The sequence below is a fragment of the Nylanderia fulva genome, unplaced genomic scaffold (genome assembly GCF_048542155.1).
Source record: "Nylanderia fulva isolate GAGA-0341 unplaced genomic scaffold, ASM4854215v1 Scaffold74, whole genome shotgun sequence".
Classification (NCBI taxonomy): Eukaryota; Metazoa; Arthropoda; class Insecta; order Hymenoptera; family Formicidae; genus Nylanderia; species Nylanderia fulva.
The window spans coordinates 284,382-301,328 of record NW_028190851.1 but is presented as its reverse complement, the minus strand read 5'-3'; the positions used below and the strand labels follow the sequence as shown (position 1 = coordinate 301,328).

At 30.7% G+C, this 16,947-nt stretch overlaps 3 protein-coding genes across 8 annotated transcripts; 1 reads left to right on the top strand and 2 right to left on the bottom strand.

Annotated features, from left to right (window-relative positions):
• Window positions 1–159: 159 nt before the first annotated feature.
• On the top strand, window positions 160–5,485 carry LOC114944947 (uncharacterized). 3 transcript variants are annotated; one of them, XM_029321009.2, is made up of 6 exons: window positions 164–248; window positions 387–455; window positions 719–1,104; window positions 1,508–1,710; window positions 2,057–2,216; window positions 4,751–5,485. In XM_029321009.2, exons 3-5 carry the CDS (start codon window positions 755–757, stop codon window positions 2,098–2,100), a joined length of 597 nt encoding a protein of 198 aa, XP_029176842.1. In that variant the 5' UTR covers window positions 164–248; window positions 387–455; window positions 719–754; the 3' UTR covers window positions 2,101–2,216; window positions 4,751–5,485. The 3 variants fall into 3 exon arrangements, with proteins under 3 accessions (XP_029176844.1, XP_029176842.1, XP_085345024.1); XM_085488898.1 differs by lacking the exon at window positions 4,751–5,485 and adding an exon at window positions 3,327–3,537; XM_029321011.2 differs by lacking the exon at window positions 387–455 and having other exon boundaries at window positions 160–248.
• On the bottom strand, window positions 1,802–5,975 carry ArfGAP1 (ADP-ribosylation factor GTPase-activating protein 1). 2 transcript variants are annotated; one of them, XM_085488895.1, is made up of 9 exons: window positions 5,839–5,975; window positions 5,424–5,502; window positions 4,909–5,190; window positions 4,618–4,826; window positions 4,264–4,378; window positions 4,089–4,178; window positions 3,766–3,825; window positions 3,346–3,536; window positions 1,802–2,696 (listed from the first exon to the last, which is right to left on the bottom strand). In XM_085488895.1, exons 2-9 carry the CDS (start codon window positions 5,481–5,483, stop codon window positions 2,480–2,482), a joined length of 1,224 nt encoding a protein of 407 aa, XP_085345021.1. In that variant the 5' UTR covers window positions 5,484–5,502; window positions 5,839–5,975; the 3' UTR covers window positions 1,802–2,479. The 2 variants fall into 2 exon arrangements, with proteins under 2 accessions (XP_085345021.1, XP_085345022.1); XM_085488896.1 differs by having other exon boundaries at window positions 5,853–5,975.
• A 715-nt stretch (window positions 5,976–6,690) lies between these two features.
• LOC114944951 (multiple inositol polyphosphate phosphatase 1-like) lies at window positions 6,691–16,073 on the bottom strand. 3 transcript variants are annotated; one of them, XM_029321015.2, is made up of 9 exons: window positions 15,814–16,073; window positions 10,898–11,098; window positions 10,355–10,486; window positions 9,916–10,109; window positions 9,650–9,760; window positions 9,188–9,341; window positions 8,662–8,872; window positions 8,340–8,549; window positions 6,691–7,591 (listed from the first exon to the last, which is right to left on the bottom strand). In XM_029321015.2, exons 1-9 carry the CDS (start codon window positions 16,070–16,072, stop codon window positions 7,339–7,341), a joined length of 1,725 nt encoding a protein of 574 aa, XP_029176848.2. In that variant the 5' UTR covers window position 16,073; the 3' UTR covers window positions 6,691–7,338. The 3 variants fall into 3 exon arrangements, with proteins under 3 accessions (XP_029176848.2, XP_085345027.1, XP_085345028.1); XM_085488901.1 differs by having other exon boundaries at window positions 15,946–16,073; XM_085488902.1 differs by lacking the exon at window positions 15,814–16,073 and adding an exon at window positions 11,330–11,431.
• Window positions 16,074–16,947: the final 874 nt, after the last annotated feature.

Sequence of the window (16,947 nt, the reverse complement as noted above, 5' to 3'; positions counted from 1 at the left end):
GTTTTTGATTGGTTGAAGCGGTTGTGACGTAAGAGGGATTATAAACAATGAAATTATAAAATATTTAGGTACATAAAAAAATTAATTACAGGAAAATTAATTAAAGCAAGAGATTGTTTTATAATTTATTAATATTGTATTTGACATTTAATGCGCATGTGCGAGAAAATAATTCATGTATTACCTAACCTAATCTGACCTAACATCTGTGTGTTTATAAAATTTAACACGCAGTATTTTTGTACCATGTATGTATGCTTTTGAATAACAAATTATGTATTTATTTATATTTACTTTCATTATATTGTATTTATAAATTACTATTTTGCCATAATTGCTTTATTATAAAATTAGGTATTTGAATATCCACCTATGTTTTGTTGCAGATAGTCTAAACAAAGATTTCCTTTGAAATAATCTTGATTTAATTTAATCGACTCGCCGATGTGAAAAATGTGAGCTACCTATTATTAGTTAAATTTAGATTTTAATTTTATGAACTTTATATATAAATATAAATTATATATATTAATGGAGCAATTTATATTTAGAATTACTTATTTCTAATTTTAGTTTTTCCTTATATTTGAAATAAGTTTTCATAAATCTTTATTATTATATATATATTATTAGAGCAATTTATATTTAGAATGAATTATTTCTAATTTTTTTCTTTATATTTGCAATAAGTTTTCACATAATTTATATATTCTTCCAGTAACTTGTCAAAAAATTATGTGCAAGGAGGATTAAAATGGAGACGAGGAGCAACAAGACTATACAAAAAGACAAGAGTCAGCCTTCTTTCAATAACAAGGAAGGCATGATTTCATTATTGAACGCTGTTTTCAAGTATGGATATTCAGATCTTTCTCCAACTATATTGCCAGACATGTCTAAGGAGGAGTGTTATTCTGCGATTCAGTCAGTATTTGAACAGGCAAAGATCGCTACTGATCAGAAGCCTTCAATAATCGATTGGTTGAACAGCAGTATATTTGATGAGTGTGGAGATAAATGCAATGTACCCTTGGCATTGTTATTTATTAGCTTGTACGAGCAGCATCCATTGTCTGAACAAGAAAATCAAGAATGCGACTTTAGGTGTAAAAAAGTTTTTTAAATTTCTCTTTATACACACATTTTCTTATATATTTCAATATTTTTAATTTTCTTTCGCATCATTTTTATTTATTTATATATATATATATTTATACATATTTAACATAATATGTATATATACACAGAGTCCCATTTAAAAAATTCTAGAGTTGACTTCTTTTAATGATTTTAGTTAAAATTCAAGATTATTATCTTTTCTCTTCAAAATCAAACAATTTTGAAACGTTATTTTCTAAAACGATATTTTTTATGTTTAAATATGTTGATATATATTTGTATTTTTTTATGCTCAATTTTTTAAAATGACTCTATATATCTGTAAAAATTTTTAGACCCACAGAAATTGAATATTCAACGATAATTGATGGAATATTTTTTTTTCCAGGGAAATATATTTTTTTCTTTACAAGATGACGACAAATCAAACTGCATCGCATCTTTCACACAACTCTGCAAAGATCTTACATAAACTATTATCAGAATTAATAGATAAGGTGTGGCCAAGTATGCAGCAAGAGCTTGTCGAGTATCTAAGCAATGTACATATTTACAGCAGATCTGAAGTCAGGAGAACATATTCGGGAAAAAGTTAGTTTTTTGTTTTGTTGAATATTAATCCTTAGATACCTTTTTTTCAATTTAGTGATTATTTTTTCTCTGTATATAATAATGCATTCCCTTTTTCAATTAACATTATATATATTTGTATTGAATGTACAAAATAGAGAAAATACTTTATTATATTTATATATTATATTGTAATTTTTAAATCAACTAGTACAACATATCGTATATAATATAATTAATAATGCAAAAGTCTCTCGGATTTTACATGTATATTTGTGTTATTTTTAAATGCTTGGGTATCGAAGGACTAATTTTAGGGCTAAGAAAAGCTATCAAAAATTAACCTTTGTCTTAATTATTCTTTCAGGAATTTCTCCGAGGAGAAAAGCAGCAAAGAACCGTTTCTTCTAAAACTACATATGATTTTTTTCAATTTTTGGCTACAATTTTCAAATTTTTTTAGTCTAAAATTTTTAGACTCAAAGTTTTAAAATACTGAAGAGGATTGTGAAATTTAAAAAAATGGGGTAATTATCCTTTTTATTTTATCTTGAAAGGAAATTGGAATGTTAATAATTTATTTTAATTGAAAATTTACTTGATAAAAATCAGTGCGACTTATAGTATGTCGAATTATTAAATAAAATTGAATTATATTTCACGAGTATTAGGAGAATGGATTGTTTTATGAGAAACATGTAATCCGTCTCTTCTCTTTAATTCGTAAAAATTAATACGTATAGATATTTTTTCTCTAATTCGCGCAAAGTTGGCGCTTAAATTCGTTCGATTAATTGTTTAGTATTTCCCAGGCGTCGTCTTCCGCTTTAGTGTTCCAATTTTGTTGTGCTTTATTGTCTGTCTCGAAACTAATCAGCGATTCTTCCTTTTTCTCGGCCTTTGACTGTTTCTTCGACGTTACCGTCTTGCCTAATTGCTTTGTGTCATTGTTCCAATCCCAATCGCAATTTGACGCATTGGAGAAATTTCCAGTGGAAATGTTGCTCCTAAAATAAATTATGCAGAAAGTAAATTTTGCAAAATTACAACGTAGTGCACGAAAAAATTTAATATCCCTACATTATATTGAATTTAATATATTAATATATAAATTTGTATATATATATATATATATATATATATATTATTGTTATAATATATATATAATATTAATATAGCGTATATAATATATATATATATAAATAAAATTTTAATAAAATTAATTAATTTAATTAATTTTAAAATTTTAATATTAATATAATTTAATATATAATTAATCATTTTAATTATTTATTGTATGTAATAAATTTCAATATTAATATAATTTAATTAAAAATTTATTTAACGAGAAATTATATTTTCTCTCCCTATATTATATATATATATATATAATTTTATATATTAATATAATATAGGGAGAGAAAATATAATTTCTCGTTAAATAAATTTTATTAATTAAATTATATTAATATTGAAATTTATTACATACAATAAATAATTAAAATGATTAATTATATATTAAATTATATTAATATTAAAATTTTATTCAATACGATAAATAAAATTTTAATATTAATATAATTAATAAAATTTATTTAATGAGAGAAATTATGTTCCTTTCCTTATTTTATTATTAGAAATTTAAAAGCGACTTACTTGGAACTGGAGCTTCTCACCAGAGATGATTTTTCGTTGGAGCGATTTGTCTGCATCGAATCGCTGTTCTGATACGCATTAGGGCTGTTGGGGGAACATTGATACAGATCTGTCGAATCGTACTGCTTCTGTTCGGCTGAATTGGTCCCGGCAATGTCACCCCATCCCCCTCGTCTAGTTATGTCCCCTACCTGCGCATCAGTTTCTCTTAAACTTCTCCATTTTTAATTTTCAACTCTTCTTAGATTTCATCCTTATAATTAACTTCTTCATTATATGCACGCAATTGAGTCTTAAAATATTCTTCATTTTTTCCTTGTAAATATATGCATAAAATATATAATTATCTTAAATATATAATTGAGTTTTAAAAAATAATGGTAACAAAAGAGAAAGCAAATAAAGGGATAATTTTTGTACCTTTGTAACCAAATGATTAACCTGGTTGCCAACGTCTTCTAACAATGTGCCGTCACGCACCTAATAACGTAATCAAAGAAAAATGAAATAAAATTAAAAATATTCAAAATTTAATTAAGTCTGTGATGTAAGATAAAAATGATTAAATATAAATATACGAAAATAATCCAAATATCATATTAGTAACAAAATTGTCAATATTATTAAAATTAAACTTAATGCAAATATAAATATTTTAACAGAATTTCTTTAATATTAGTCACTTCTCCGTTCTTAAATTAGTTTAGATTTTCAAGAATTTTCTCGCATTTTTTAACACTCGCCTTTTGCGTCGCGAGTCCACCGATTTTGATAGCATTTTCAGTAGCTTTGCTTGCTATTTTCGATGCCGAAGAAGAGAATAATGACCAGCCCTGTAAAATTAACAAATAATAATTCTCGATTGTTTCATTAATTAATGCATTATAAAGATTTAACAATCAAGTTTAAAAATCATACAGTCGCTAATGAAGATACTGCGGTGTCAAATAGTTCCTGGGATGAACTCTTGGGTGGTGGATCCATTTGGTAACCGAAACCACCATATTTGCCGCCTTGACTTGGTGGAACGTTACTGAAAAAAAAATTAATAAAATGAATAAAACTTAATAAAACTTATATATTAATATAATAATATATAATATATATAAATATTAAATATATAATATATAACAAATATACACAATATGTAATAAATATATAATATATGATAATAATATATAAAATAAAACTTAATAAAAATTAATGAAACTTAATATTGTGAAATTATGTGTCTTTCTGATGTGAGATACACAAAAAAATGAGTGCACTTACTCTGGACGAGTGGCATTTTCGCTCTGTCTTCTCGCAAAGAAAGATTCCGTTTGTGTCTTTAGGCTGTTGGAATCCATATTTTGATAAGAAGATGTCAAATCGCTCTGATATGAATAATCTTGTCTGTTTTCAGTGAATATTGAGGGCTCAAAGTCCTTCGCTGTTGAACTGCTAGGACTCCAAGGTTCTCCTCGTGCCAATGTAGCAATCTAAGGAAAGAGAAATGTACGTTTGAGAGATGAATAATGAGATGACAACTGGGAATAGATTTATTCAACTATTCATCGTCACCTTGTCCCTGTATAATGCTGCTGCTTTTGTATTGTAACGCTGTGAGATAGACATGGACTCGTCCCAGTCGGGTTGACTCTCGAAAAATTCTCGAGCGTTTCTGTTACCACCGACCTTCATTTTTTCAAGCTCCACGTCCTTCCACTTATCCATAGAGACAGAACGGACGAATGACAAGTGTACGCCTAAGCCACGATGCTTGCCCGAACACTCCAGGCATATCCAAATCCCATATGTCACGGATACCCATTGTGGATTGTGGTTGCCACACTCAAAGCATTTCTACAAAATGTACATTTTAATTTACATCATTATTCATCTAATCTTTATTCACAGAGATAATAATGTTTTATTCTATCTTTAAGCTTACGTTATTTATATTCCATTTTCAAGCTTACATTATTTATTTAATTTTGATTCATAGAAATAATGTTTTATTCTATTCTCAAGCTTATGTTATTCATCTGATTTTTATCTGTAAAGGTAATAATGTGTTATTCTATTTTCAATCTTACGTTATTCTCATCCTTCAGCTTGATTTCACCCAGCACTCGTCGTGTCCTTGGACTGGCCATGGTCAGTTGTCAAAAAATTCTGAAATGCATTTTTAATTGAGATTGAAATTCAATATAAAACACTGACAGTTAATTGAACTTTTGACCAAAAATGTAAGAAATTATTTATTAAGTTCAAAAATATTTTTAAGATACAATATTAATAAGATAAATCAATAATAATAATAAATTTTTAAATATTTTTAATAATAATTAAAAAATGTGAAATAGAAAAAATAATCCAAGTGGAGAATGTAAGGTTTAAAATTTGAAAAAAAACATTATTTTAAAGAAATAATTATTTTCTCTGCAAATTCTGATACTCTGAAACTTATTGAACAAAGACTCCGAAAGTGGAATCGGCAGAAACGTTTACCACAGAGCCATTACATATCAAAAGGTTCTTCCAGAATGGGAAAAGTGGACATTCTACGTAGACATATTGCACCGAAAGTCGGACACGACTTTTACGCCTGGGAACATATGCTTGACGTATTGACGTCATCTGACGTCACAAGGAGCTGTCGTTGCGAGAGGTCGTCGCGTCGCTCGCATCGATTTGTCTCGATCGATATATCGATAGACGATGACGTTTCGATGAATCGAAAGAAATATATAAAAAACGCAGTCGATTTTAAATGGCGCAGCTAAATGCGAAACAAATAATATCTCTTCCGTGATTTTCTTTAAGCAGAGTTTGAAGGTAACGCATTTTATATATTTGCATATGTTATTTAATTACTTTTTTTCCGATAATAACAACGTTCAATTTTATTAAATTCTTTTCGAAATTAATAAATATTCTTCAGTAAATTCTTTTTATTTGCACTTGCAGAATTTTGAACAAGTGTTTTATGATTTCGCGATATATAATAATGTTTATCATAATTTTTGATAATTAAAAAAAATAAAAATAATATGCGAGTAAGGAATATATATATATATATATATATATATATATATATGCTTATAAAAGTCATTAAATTTTTTTACAAGAATAGATGTTCTGACAAAAAAATATATATATAATAAAAAAATATATATTTTGTAATATATTTATAATATATTATAATATATATATATTGAACTATTTTACACTACATATAATATATATTACACTATAATACTAATATAATATATTATACGTACTATATATCACACTATAACTTTTATTAGGCTAAATTATTATTAAATTGAAAGTATATAATAAGTAAAAAGTATATAGGCATTTTGATGTAATAATAAATATATTTTATATTAAAATGTCTTAATCTATATAATTAATATTGTATAATGAATAATATATATTAATACAAATATATTAACTTTGTCATATATAAATAAAATAAATTGAGAACATACATATATATATTCTATAAATTTTATAACAACCCTAACAGCACACATATCCGAAAGACGTTCAGAGGATATCCTGAGAATATTCAGATGTCTTCTGAATATTCTCTGAATGTCTTTCAGATATGTTGTGCTGTTAGGAAATAATAATAATATAAACTATATGTATTATATGTTACTATCGTATATAATCGTCTAATATATTTAATGTGACATTTAAAATTTATAAAGCTGCAAAATAATTATCAATGTGAATTTAATATGCAATTTTGCATATAGTTATTTTTCTTATATATATATATATATATTTTTTTTTTTTTTTTTGATTTCTCCAATAAGCAGCAAATTGATGTCACTAAATGTCAAACTGACGTCATCTTGACGTCATTAAACATAAAAATGACATTATTTTGACATCTAAAGACGTTAGTTTGCTACTTGGATATATTATCTTATTTAATAATTTTTACAAAATTTAACATATCCAATATCTGTGAAATTATTTAACAATAAAACTTATTTACATTCGTCGGCTGTAACTAAAGCGGACTAGAACAAAGAATACTAATGATAGGATGGCTATGGATTCCAGGTGGCTGGAGGATGCTGCGCTTGACTTCCAGCAGACGTCGAGCTTGCAATTGGACACCAATTTGCCGAATCTCTTCTTCAGGAACTCCCAATCGCAGAGGCCTACCTGGCAGCCCTCATATCGCACCGGTTTCTCAGCCAGGTAAAACATTACTTTATTGCGTTCGTTGCTGTCGTTACACCTGCAACATGATATAGAGATTAAGATGCTTTTAATGACGTCATTTTGATGTTTATGATGTCGTTTTGATGTTCCATGATGTCATTTTGACTTTTGACGTTTAATGACGTCAGTCTGCTAGTGGGCTATAATTATTTTACACGATTTAAACAAGATTTTTAAAATACTGGCTGCTTTATTACAATAATTTGATTAAAACTGACTGAATTAAAATAGCGCTTTTAAAAATTGTGAATAAGTATATGATATTAATTATTGTTATCTACAATTGACTTCAATTTATTATTTTAAAAATCGATCCAAAATGGTTCATGATAAAAAGTATTTGTAAAAAAATTAATCTGAACAATTTGTTTTTTTTTTTAATTTCTATTAAAAAAGGGATTTTTCTCATTTTTTTGAGTAAAGGATTTAAAACAAAATAAATGTATAAAAAATATACATATAAGAAATAAAAATAAATATAGTATTTTAAATATAGTAGATAAAAGTAAATATATTTATTTTATTAGAAATATAGTATATTTAATATATTTATTTTTATATACCATATTTTTATTTTTTATATATTTATTTTTCACACATTTATTTTGTTTTAAATCTCCTTTATTCAAAAAGAGTGAAGAAAAGGTCTTTTTTTTTTTAACAAAAATAAAAAAATATGAAAAAATATTAGATTCAAGCTAATTTTTTTCACTTATTCCACAAGAAATAAGATATATAAAAAAAGCGCGCATATTTTTTCTTACTTGTAAAATACCGCGATGAGATTCCCGGCGAAGGATGATATCATGGATGTACGCCATTGTCGTCTGGCCATGTCCTTATAGTTGTAGCTAGTCAGTTTCGTCGAGTCTTCGTTTATATTCATAGCTGTCAGCAGATTCTGCAGACTAATTGCATCGCTAAAGTAGAAGATTCCTGCCGGTTCGCCCGACATCTGATCGTTCGCTATATTCCTAAAAAAATTAAAGAAAAATTCAGAATATAATAAAAAATAAAAGTGGAAGATTTAATAGGAATTTTTAAATTCACATTCAAAGAGGCAAAAACGTTTGGAAATTTTAATACCAGAAGTGTTGCATCATGTCGTGCAGAAGAGGACATCCTAGACGAGTGTTGATCTCTCGTCCGTAGCCAGCTTTGTAATAATAATCGAGATCTTCTCTGTATTCCAAGATCCGCAGCTCCTCTTTGCTGAAGACGGCGCACCAAGGTGAAAGTTTGGTCACCGTCCAGGCTTTTTCATATCGACAAGCGTCGTATATCGCGTCGACTGTTTCTGGAAATTAATTGTTTAACTTTTAGAAATATATATATATGTATATGTCAATTGTTTCTTCAAATATTCGACGAATGTACAAATTTTTTTAATTTTTAATTTTTTTGCTATTAATTCAAGAAGTTAATGTCGTATTTTATTTTTATTAAATTATTATTATTATTAAAACTATTAAAAATTAAATTATTCTTATTAATATAATTGATATAAATTATTATTAATAATATAAATATTATTACACATTAAAAATTAATATTATTAATTATTTTAAATCGATCTAATAATCGACGCAATAATCGATAATTGTGGATGTACCGGTGGAAAGGCTGTACAGAAAACCGAGTCGTCGGCTGACGTTCTTTACAAGATTCTGAAATTCTGGTCCAGCATCGAATTTGCTACGTTCCGTATTCTCGTGCGATTGTTCGTGCTCCTTATTTTCCTCCCAACCTCCGCACGTTTTGTACGCCTATCAAATTAATTAAAGAAAAAGAAACAATTATTTTCTTACAATTTATTTATTAAAAAATTTGTTAAGATTTTTCAAAAATCTCCCAAGTAGCAAATTGATGTCATTAAACGTCAAAATGGCGCCATTTTGATGTTTAATGACGTCAGTTTACTACTTGGGCTCGGTTACTTTAGCGAAGCATACAATATATAATCCAGATAGGCATACGTCACTTTGACGTCGAATGATGTCATTAGGCGGCAAACTTCATTTTGACGTTTAATGACGTCAGTTTGCTATTTTGGAAGCTTATAATAAGAACATACCGTAAGTAAGGTATCGTTAAGGGAACTGTCCTCAGGAAGTACGGCCGATCTACTTCCAAACAGACCTTCCATAAAGGATGCCATACTGTCGCGTGCTTCGGTAGCGCGAAACTGAAAATTGTAGTAATAATATATAGTAGAAAATATAATATAAAAATATAATAGTCCCTATTTTTTTGTGGTTATTTTTATTATTAATTATATTAATTTAAATATCCTATCCGGGAATAATTTTTCGACGCCCAAATATGTGAGGGGAAAAATACCCTGTAATTGGCAGGCGTGATGCTGTCGTAGTTGGGTTGCAGCAGTTCCGGAAAATTGCTCTGCAACCTTCTCGCCAGCAGCTTCATGTCCTCGACTCCCTGCGGCGTCAGGACTTCCGCTCGTCGAGGTGCTAAGTATTCATCCGGCTGCCACCTTCGCAAATTATCCAGATCTCGATTGCACATGTGACCCTCTAACGTTACGAGAAAAGAGAAATGAATGAGAAGTTCAAGAAGGTTCAAACTGATTAAAACATCCCAGGTAACTAGTTTACGTCATTAGACATCAAATGATGTTATCTTGACGTCTAATGACGTCAGTTTGCTACTTGAGAAGTAGTGTACGCCATTTTGACATCAAATGACGTCATTTTAACGCTTAATGATGTTAGTTTGCTACTTGCGTCGGCTTTATACATATATTGAAGGAAACACCTACCGCCACGCGTTTCATGATTGTTAAGTATCTGCTCCTTGAGATCGGTTAAAGCAACGATTTCGTTGATTTCATCAACAGTTGGACAGCGAGTCCCATGTGCTGCGAGCATCCAGATTTGAACTGGTCGGCAATCTAAAATTAAATTACAAAATAAAATTAAGAAAAATTAAGAATACGAACAAAAATTATCAAAGATATCGATATAGGAGATTCGATCTTCATTAAATCGGAACAGTATAATTCGATTAAATTTTTTATATTTATTTTCATCAATCTTCTTAAACTGATGTATACATAATTTAAATGATACCCAGGTAGAAAAAATGTCATTAAACGTCAAAATGACATCAAATGTCATTAAACGTTAAAATGACGTCAAATATCATTAAACGTCAAAATGACGTCAAATGTCATTAAATGTCAAAATGACGTCATTTTGACGTTTAATAATGTCAGTTTGCTACTTGGGTATCCAGCTTTTGTCGCATCAGAGAATTTAGGATGATACTAAAGTATAAGACGCGAATCAGTTCATATACTTACTCGGTACTGTTTGAAATGGGGTTTTGCCGCCGTGAACGAAGTGATACGCGGTTTTTGTTGCCATGTACAAGTACGGATCATCTTCGTTCGCGAAGCAGAAGTCGACCTCGCGTGCGAGGGACACATGGACGGTCGAGAAGGTCAAAAAGGACGCGATCAGCAACAGCGACAACATTTTGTGTTGTGGAAAAGCTGCTGCTCCTGCAATAACATAAGAATAATTTTATTAAATGTGCATAATGTGTATAAATAAAATGCTAATTTTTCTTGAATTTTTGAAAAGCGCGCGTTTCTGCAAGAAATTTGCGCAATTATATGGTCTGGATATTTAATGGAAAGCGTAAAATAAATTTGCATTTGTTGTGCATTTGTAGGAGTTTAGCCATTAACAGGTTAATCTCCGAGTAAGATCTTAACGGAAGAAACTCTCACCGGAAAAAGAAAAAGAAGCGCGCTCTTCCTTTGCTATCTCACTCATCAGGAATAAGCCTACATTTTGTTGCCGCCGGCTCCGCTGACGACATCGCGGAATATAAATTTATTACCAGCCTTGTGAAGAACCTACCGTAACGTGGCTCTGCCGATTGCATAACCGGAAGTGTTTGCGCTCAAGTTTTGCTGCGAGCATCGCCAGGTATAAACCGCCAATTGCTATAGACGCTATAAATTAGCGAGACAACGCTGACAGACTTTCTCAGGGTTTCGAAAAATCATCTCTTCTTAATTCCATCAACAAATATATAGAGTGATTTGTTCGAGAGAAAATACTGGGATATATCTGAAGAAATTAAAATTTTAGAAAAAAATAAACATTTTGAAGTAAAACGTGCGAAAATTCAAAGATTTAAAGGCGAGAACCGAAGATTTAATTATCTGATGAGCAAGCATATCTGATTTAATCATCGTGAGAACGTTGTCAAAGGTTCAGCGGGAAGGTCAAGGCTAAACTTCGTGTATGAGAGAGTAGTATTATTATGTAGTATTCTAATCGTCTATCTAATAACTTAATCGGATTGAAAACCGGTTTCCAGGGTACATCTAAGGCTGAAGAGACTCTAAAGATTTTTTTTATTTCTGCATTATAGCTGAACACGCTTGTGCAATAATCCAAATCTAAGTAGCAAACTGACGTCATTAAATGGCATAATGACGTCATTAAACATCAAAATGGCATTATTTTAACGTTTAATGATGTCATTTTGACGTTTAATGCGCTAAGCTGGACTGACGATGAGACAAGTATTCCAAGTAGCAAACTGACATCATTAAATGTCAAAATGGCGTCATTTTGACGTCTAATGACGTTATTTTGTTACTTGGGATACTTTTCTCATCGTCAGTCTAACTTAGTGCACAGTCCAGCCAATGGAGGAATAGAAAAGAAACCTCCAGTTACGTGTATGACTATCTTTGAGATTTTGCAATCAGCGGGAAGTCAGAAATAGCTCACGCGCAACAGTTGACGAATGATGCGGTTAGCAATGAAACGCGATTAGAGCCTTCTTCTTCTTTCGCGCTGATATGACACTTTACTACCGCTTGGCCTATTTATGCTTAATTTCTTGTGTCCGCGGGTTGACCATGTAAGTGCCAACACCGTCTCTAAGCAAGCATCGAGCTGCAAATCTTCATTTCAATGTGAAATCCATTATCCATGTCCTCCGTCTCGCTTGAGGCGTTATTTCGAAGATATAATAAGTGGGGATAACTAGGAAAATATTCAATCTTTATTTTTCTCGTATAATATAGAGCTGATGTTTTGTATGAATTATTATATAAATTATTATTCTGGAAGTTGTAGATTTATATGACTGCTCTCTGTGTATAATTTATTTTGAATTAATTCTGGTAATTTGATATGCGATTTTGAATTTGAGATAGCAGGAAATTCCTACGAATCAGTTTATTAATAGTGTTATGATAAAACCGATTGGAGGAAAATTTAATTATAAGAATAAGAGCCACAAATCGAGATCGCTTTAACAATTGAGATTATTTAAGAAGGAAAGATATCATCGTGATTTGTAAAAGAAATCGAGATAATTGCTTTTAGAAAGGAAAAGGATATTACGAAAGAAAGAAGATTGGGATAATTATTATGAAAACTAAGAGAAAATCGGAGCAAGAAACAATCAAATAAAACTTTATGGAAGATAATTTCTGGATGACTTCAAACCGTGATGCTTTAATGTTGACTGCATTATATTTTAGAAAGGATACGCTTGAATATTCTCTGCAAATTTTGCGCAGCTGCAGCGAAACGGTAATGATGACATCCACAATAAAGGAATGCATGTTATTGTCAGATGTGTAACTATAATGTACAGATGACGAATACAAGGAAAAGATTGTCGATTATCCAAGAAAAGTCTATACATTATAATCAAATATAAATATATATAATTATATATAAAATATATGTTTTTCTTTTTTATACATATAATTTCAATTCGCATGTATAAGAAAAATAATAAGAATAATTGGAAAACAATTGAAGAGATAATTGAAAACAATTGAAGAAATGTTATTAATATTTCGTTAATTTTCTTATCATTTCGAATTTTTGTCTTCACAGAAATAAAAATTAAAAAAATAATGGTCGATTTTTATATAGTTTTTTGATTTCCAGAACAAATTCTTGAATAAATTAAACGTAAAAATTCCAACAGAAATACTCCGATCACGTACTCCAGCAATAATAAATAGCGGGGGCGCGCGACAATTGTTCACAAAAGTAGGACGACGACTCGCTGGTCACGCTCGATGATTCTTAGAGCACGAAAGCAGTCAGTGTAATTATATTCATGTGTTATTTTACCCGCGAGAGTAGGTTCGTTTCCAGTGAAATCCGTATCGCTCGATATCAATCGATGTATAAATCCGTTTCAACTCTCTTGAACGTGTATCGAATCGGACGAAAACTTGTCTTTTTCAGGCAAATCTTCAGGTAGCAAGCGTAATGTCATTTTGACTTTTAATGACGCCATTTTGACGTTTAATGACGTCAGTGACTTCAAAATGGCGTCATTTTAATGACGTCACTTTGCTACTTAGGAAACGTCTGCGCATTTTCGTGTCGGATAACAGGAATTTATTAGCAGGAGAAAACGAGAACGCGCGCACACGATATTTATCAGGCTATGTCTCATCCAAAGATTAATGAGTCTCTAATTAGATCAGACATCTCGCGTGCGTCGAAGGATATACATGTTACATGTTAATTTAACGATATGTTAATTTCGCAAGGTCGCGGCGAAACGAGAGTTTCCGGTGATACTCCGACGAGGATTTTCATATCAGCTTGAAGGCGAATCTGTGAATTTTGGTTTGATTTAAAATGCGAGAATGTAAAAATTTCCGAATTTTAGGAAATTATAGATTAAATATTCAGAATACGAGAATTTTGGGAAATTATTATTGATGAAAAATTATAAGAGTTCTAGAAATAATGATGATTATTGAAGATTTTTTTTAAAAGAACGCGAGTATCTAATTCAGATCCAGCTGTCCAAACAAATCTAATAATATTTTCAGTATTTGATTGATGTTCGATAATTCATATACATATGTATTTATATAATTTTTGAAGCTTTTAACGAGATGTTTAAAGTTAAAGTTGTAAGATTCTAATTGTCTAAATCGAGAAAATGTTAGTACAAATAATAGTCTGATATATTCGTAGATCTAAGAGAACTGAAAAATCTATTTTTCCATTCTAGTTCTAAATAATTAGAATTTTAATAATTTACAATATTAAGAATATTATATAATACTATATATTTAATAATTTAATTTGGTGATTAATTTGGTAATTTAATTTAGTAAACAAATGCTTATAGCTAAAAAGTACGGAATATTTTTTTAAAAATACAGAATACACAATATTTTGTTAAAAATTCGAATTCTCTATTGCCGAAGGTCCGGGTTAAAATCCGACTAGAAACAATATCGAATCCATTCGATCCTTATGGAAAACAAATCACCAAGAGAGTATTTTGTCAAGAGAACCCTAATCTGAAATTGGTGTAAAATTAATCATATAGAGATTTTATGTACCCGAAAAATCCATGAAAAAGACTCCAGGTAATGTTACGAGCGAGAAGCCACGTAATGTTAAAATAGATGAAGAAACAAGTGTAGAAGATTTTGTATTTAGCAAGTATTAGAGAGGTTGACACTTCGAGAGACGACTTACGATTAAAATCTAAAACGATTCAACGTACCAAGGAAGATCTTTTTCATGAAAACTGGTGAAAAAGTAATTAGAGTCTCGTCCAATGATATCGTTAGTTTAGTATGGGAAATCGGGATTGGAGTGTTTCAGGAAGAGGATTAAAAGTAATAGGATTACAGAGTGAGAATGGACAAAAAAATGGATCAGATATATTGGTGCAATAACACCTAAAAATTGAGCGAGTTTCTCTTTTATGACACATGGTGAAATCGAAGGTATTCGAACTAGCAATGCGAAACTATCTATTATAGTTTTTTTTCTTTTGGGTCCTTTTTAGATGTAAGTCATAAAATAGCAACGTGAGTTACGGCACGTAACAGTAGCAGACTGGCGTCATTAAACGTCAAAATAATGTCAGTTTGACGTTTAATGTCATCAGTTTGCTACTTGAGATCTTTTCTTAAAGAAAGATTACCCAGGTAGCAAGCACACGTTATTTTGACGTCGAATGACGTCATTTTGACTTTTGATGTTTAATGACATCAATCTGCTACGTGGGGTGTATATCGCAGATACATGTAAAGGGATCACCATTACCATTTTTTGACAAAAGGACAGAGAAAAAAGAAGAAAAGATACTAAGATACTAAAAGTATTAATAAAATCCACTTGCTGCCGATATTAACCCAAGAAAGAAGAGGAAATATTAGAGAGAAGCATGAAAAAGATCCGAAATACCTACTAGGATCTAGGGAATGTTCAGTGATCAAGGAATCCTGCTGAGGCTCAAAGACCTCGAAGAAACTTTGAAAGGGCGCGGTCGATCTCGAGTCACCTGCTTCACTTATATATGAGGAATGTAAACAATCCACACCTTCGCGCACCGATCGCGAGGTTCTTGTGTTCAAAGCCGCCGTTCGTTCAAAGCGGCGGTCCGTCTGACACTGTTGCACGAGATCGTCGCGCCTGGTTGCCTGTCGAACGCTAGCCGAGGACTGCATCTAACCTGGCGCCTCTCGCGTGTGTGTATGTGCGTGCAATTCTAACGTGCATTTCAACCTCGATCTCTTCGACCTGCGAGTTAGCGCGACCCGATTTTAGAGATACGTGGGCATTCTCCATCTTGATCGTTCGATCCATAGGTCTGGCTTTTTTAGCTGAACCGGCTGCGCTACTTTAGAGTTTATCTTTAGGTCTGATCTCTTCAGCTGAACCGCATGCACTAGTTCAGAGTTTATCTTTAGATCTGTTCGTTTCAGCTGAACTGATTACACTAGAGTCCAGAGTTATCTATGGGGTCTGTTTTTTTAGCGAACTAGCTGCACCAGTTCAGAGTTTATCTATAGATCTGTTTATTTCAGCTGAACTGGCTCTACTAGAGTCCAGAATTGATCTATGAGGTCTGTTTTTTTCAGCTTAACTCTGGCTGCACCAATTTAGAGTTTGGGTTTGTCCTTTATTGCTGCTCTGGTAAACTAGTGCACACTGGTGCAATATAAGTTAAAATAAAACAAATATATTCTGTTATATTTATATATTATATAACAAATATATTCTGTTTTACTTTAATTTACTGCACTAGTTTTCCAGTGCAGCAATAAAAAATAAACCTTTTATCTTTATCTTTAGGTTTAATTAAAAAGAACAGATCTTAAGTCTGTATCTTTTTCAGCTGAATTAGTTGCACTAGTTCAGAGTTTAGGTCTGTTGCTTTTGGCTGAATTGGTTTAGAGTTTATCTTTTTTATTCTAAATTTGAAGGAAAGAGATAAATTTTGAACTAGTGCAACTAGATCAGCCAAGAAGAACAGACCTGTTCTTTTCAGCTAAATCGGTTACACTAGTTCGGAGTTTATCTTTTTTACTTCACATTACAA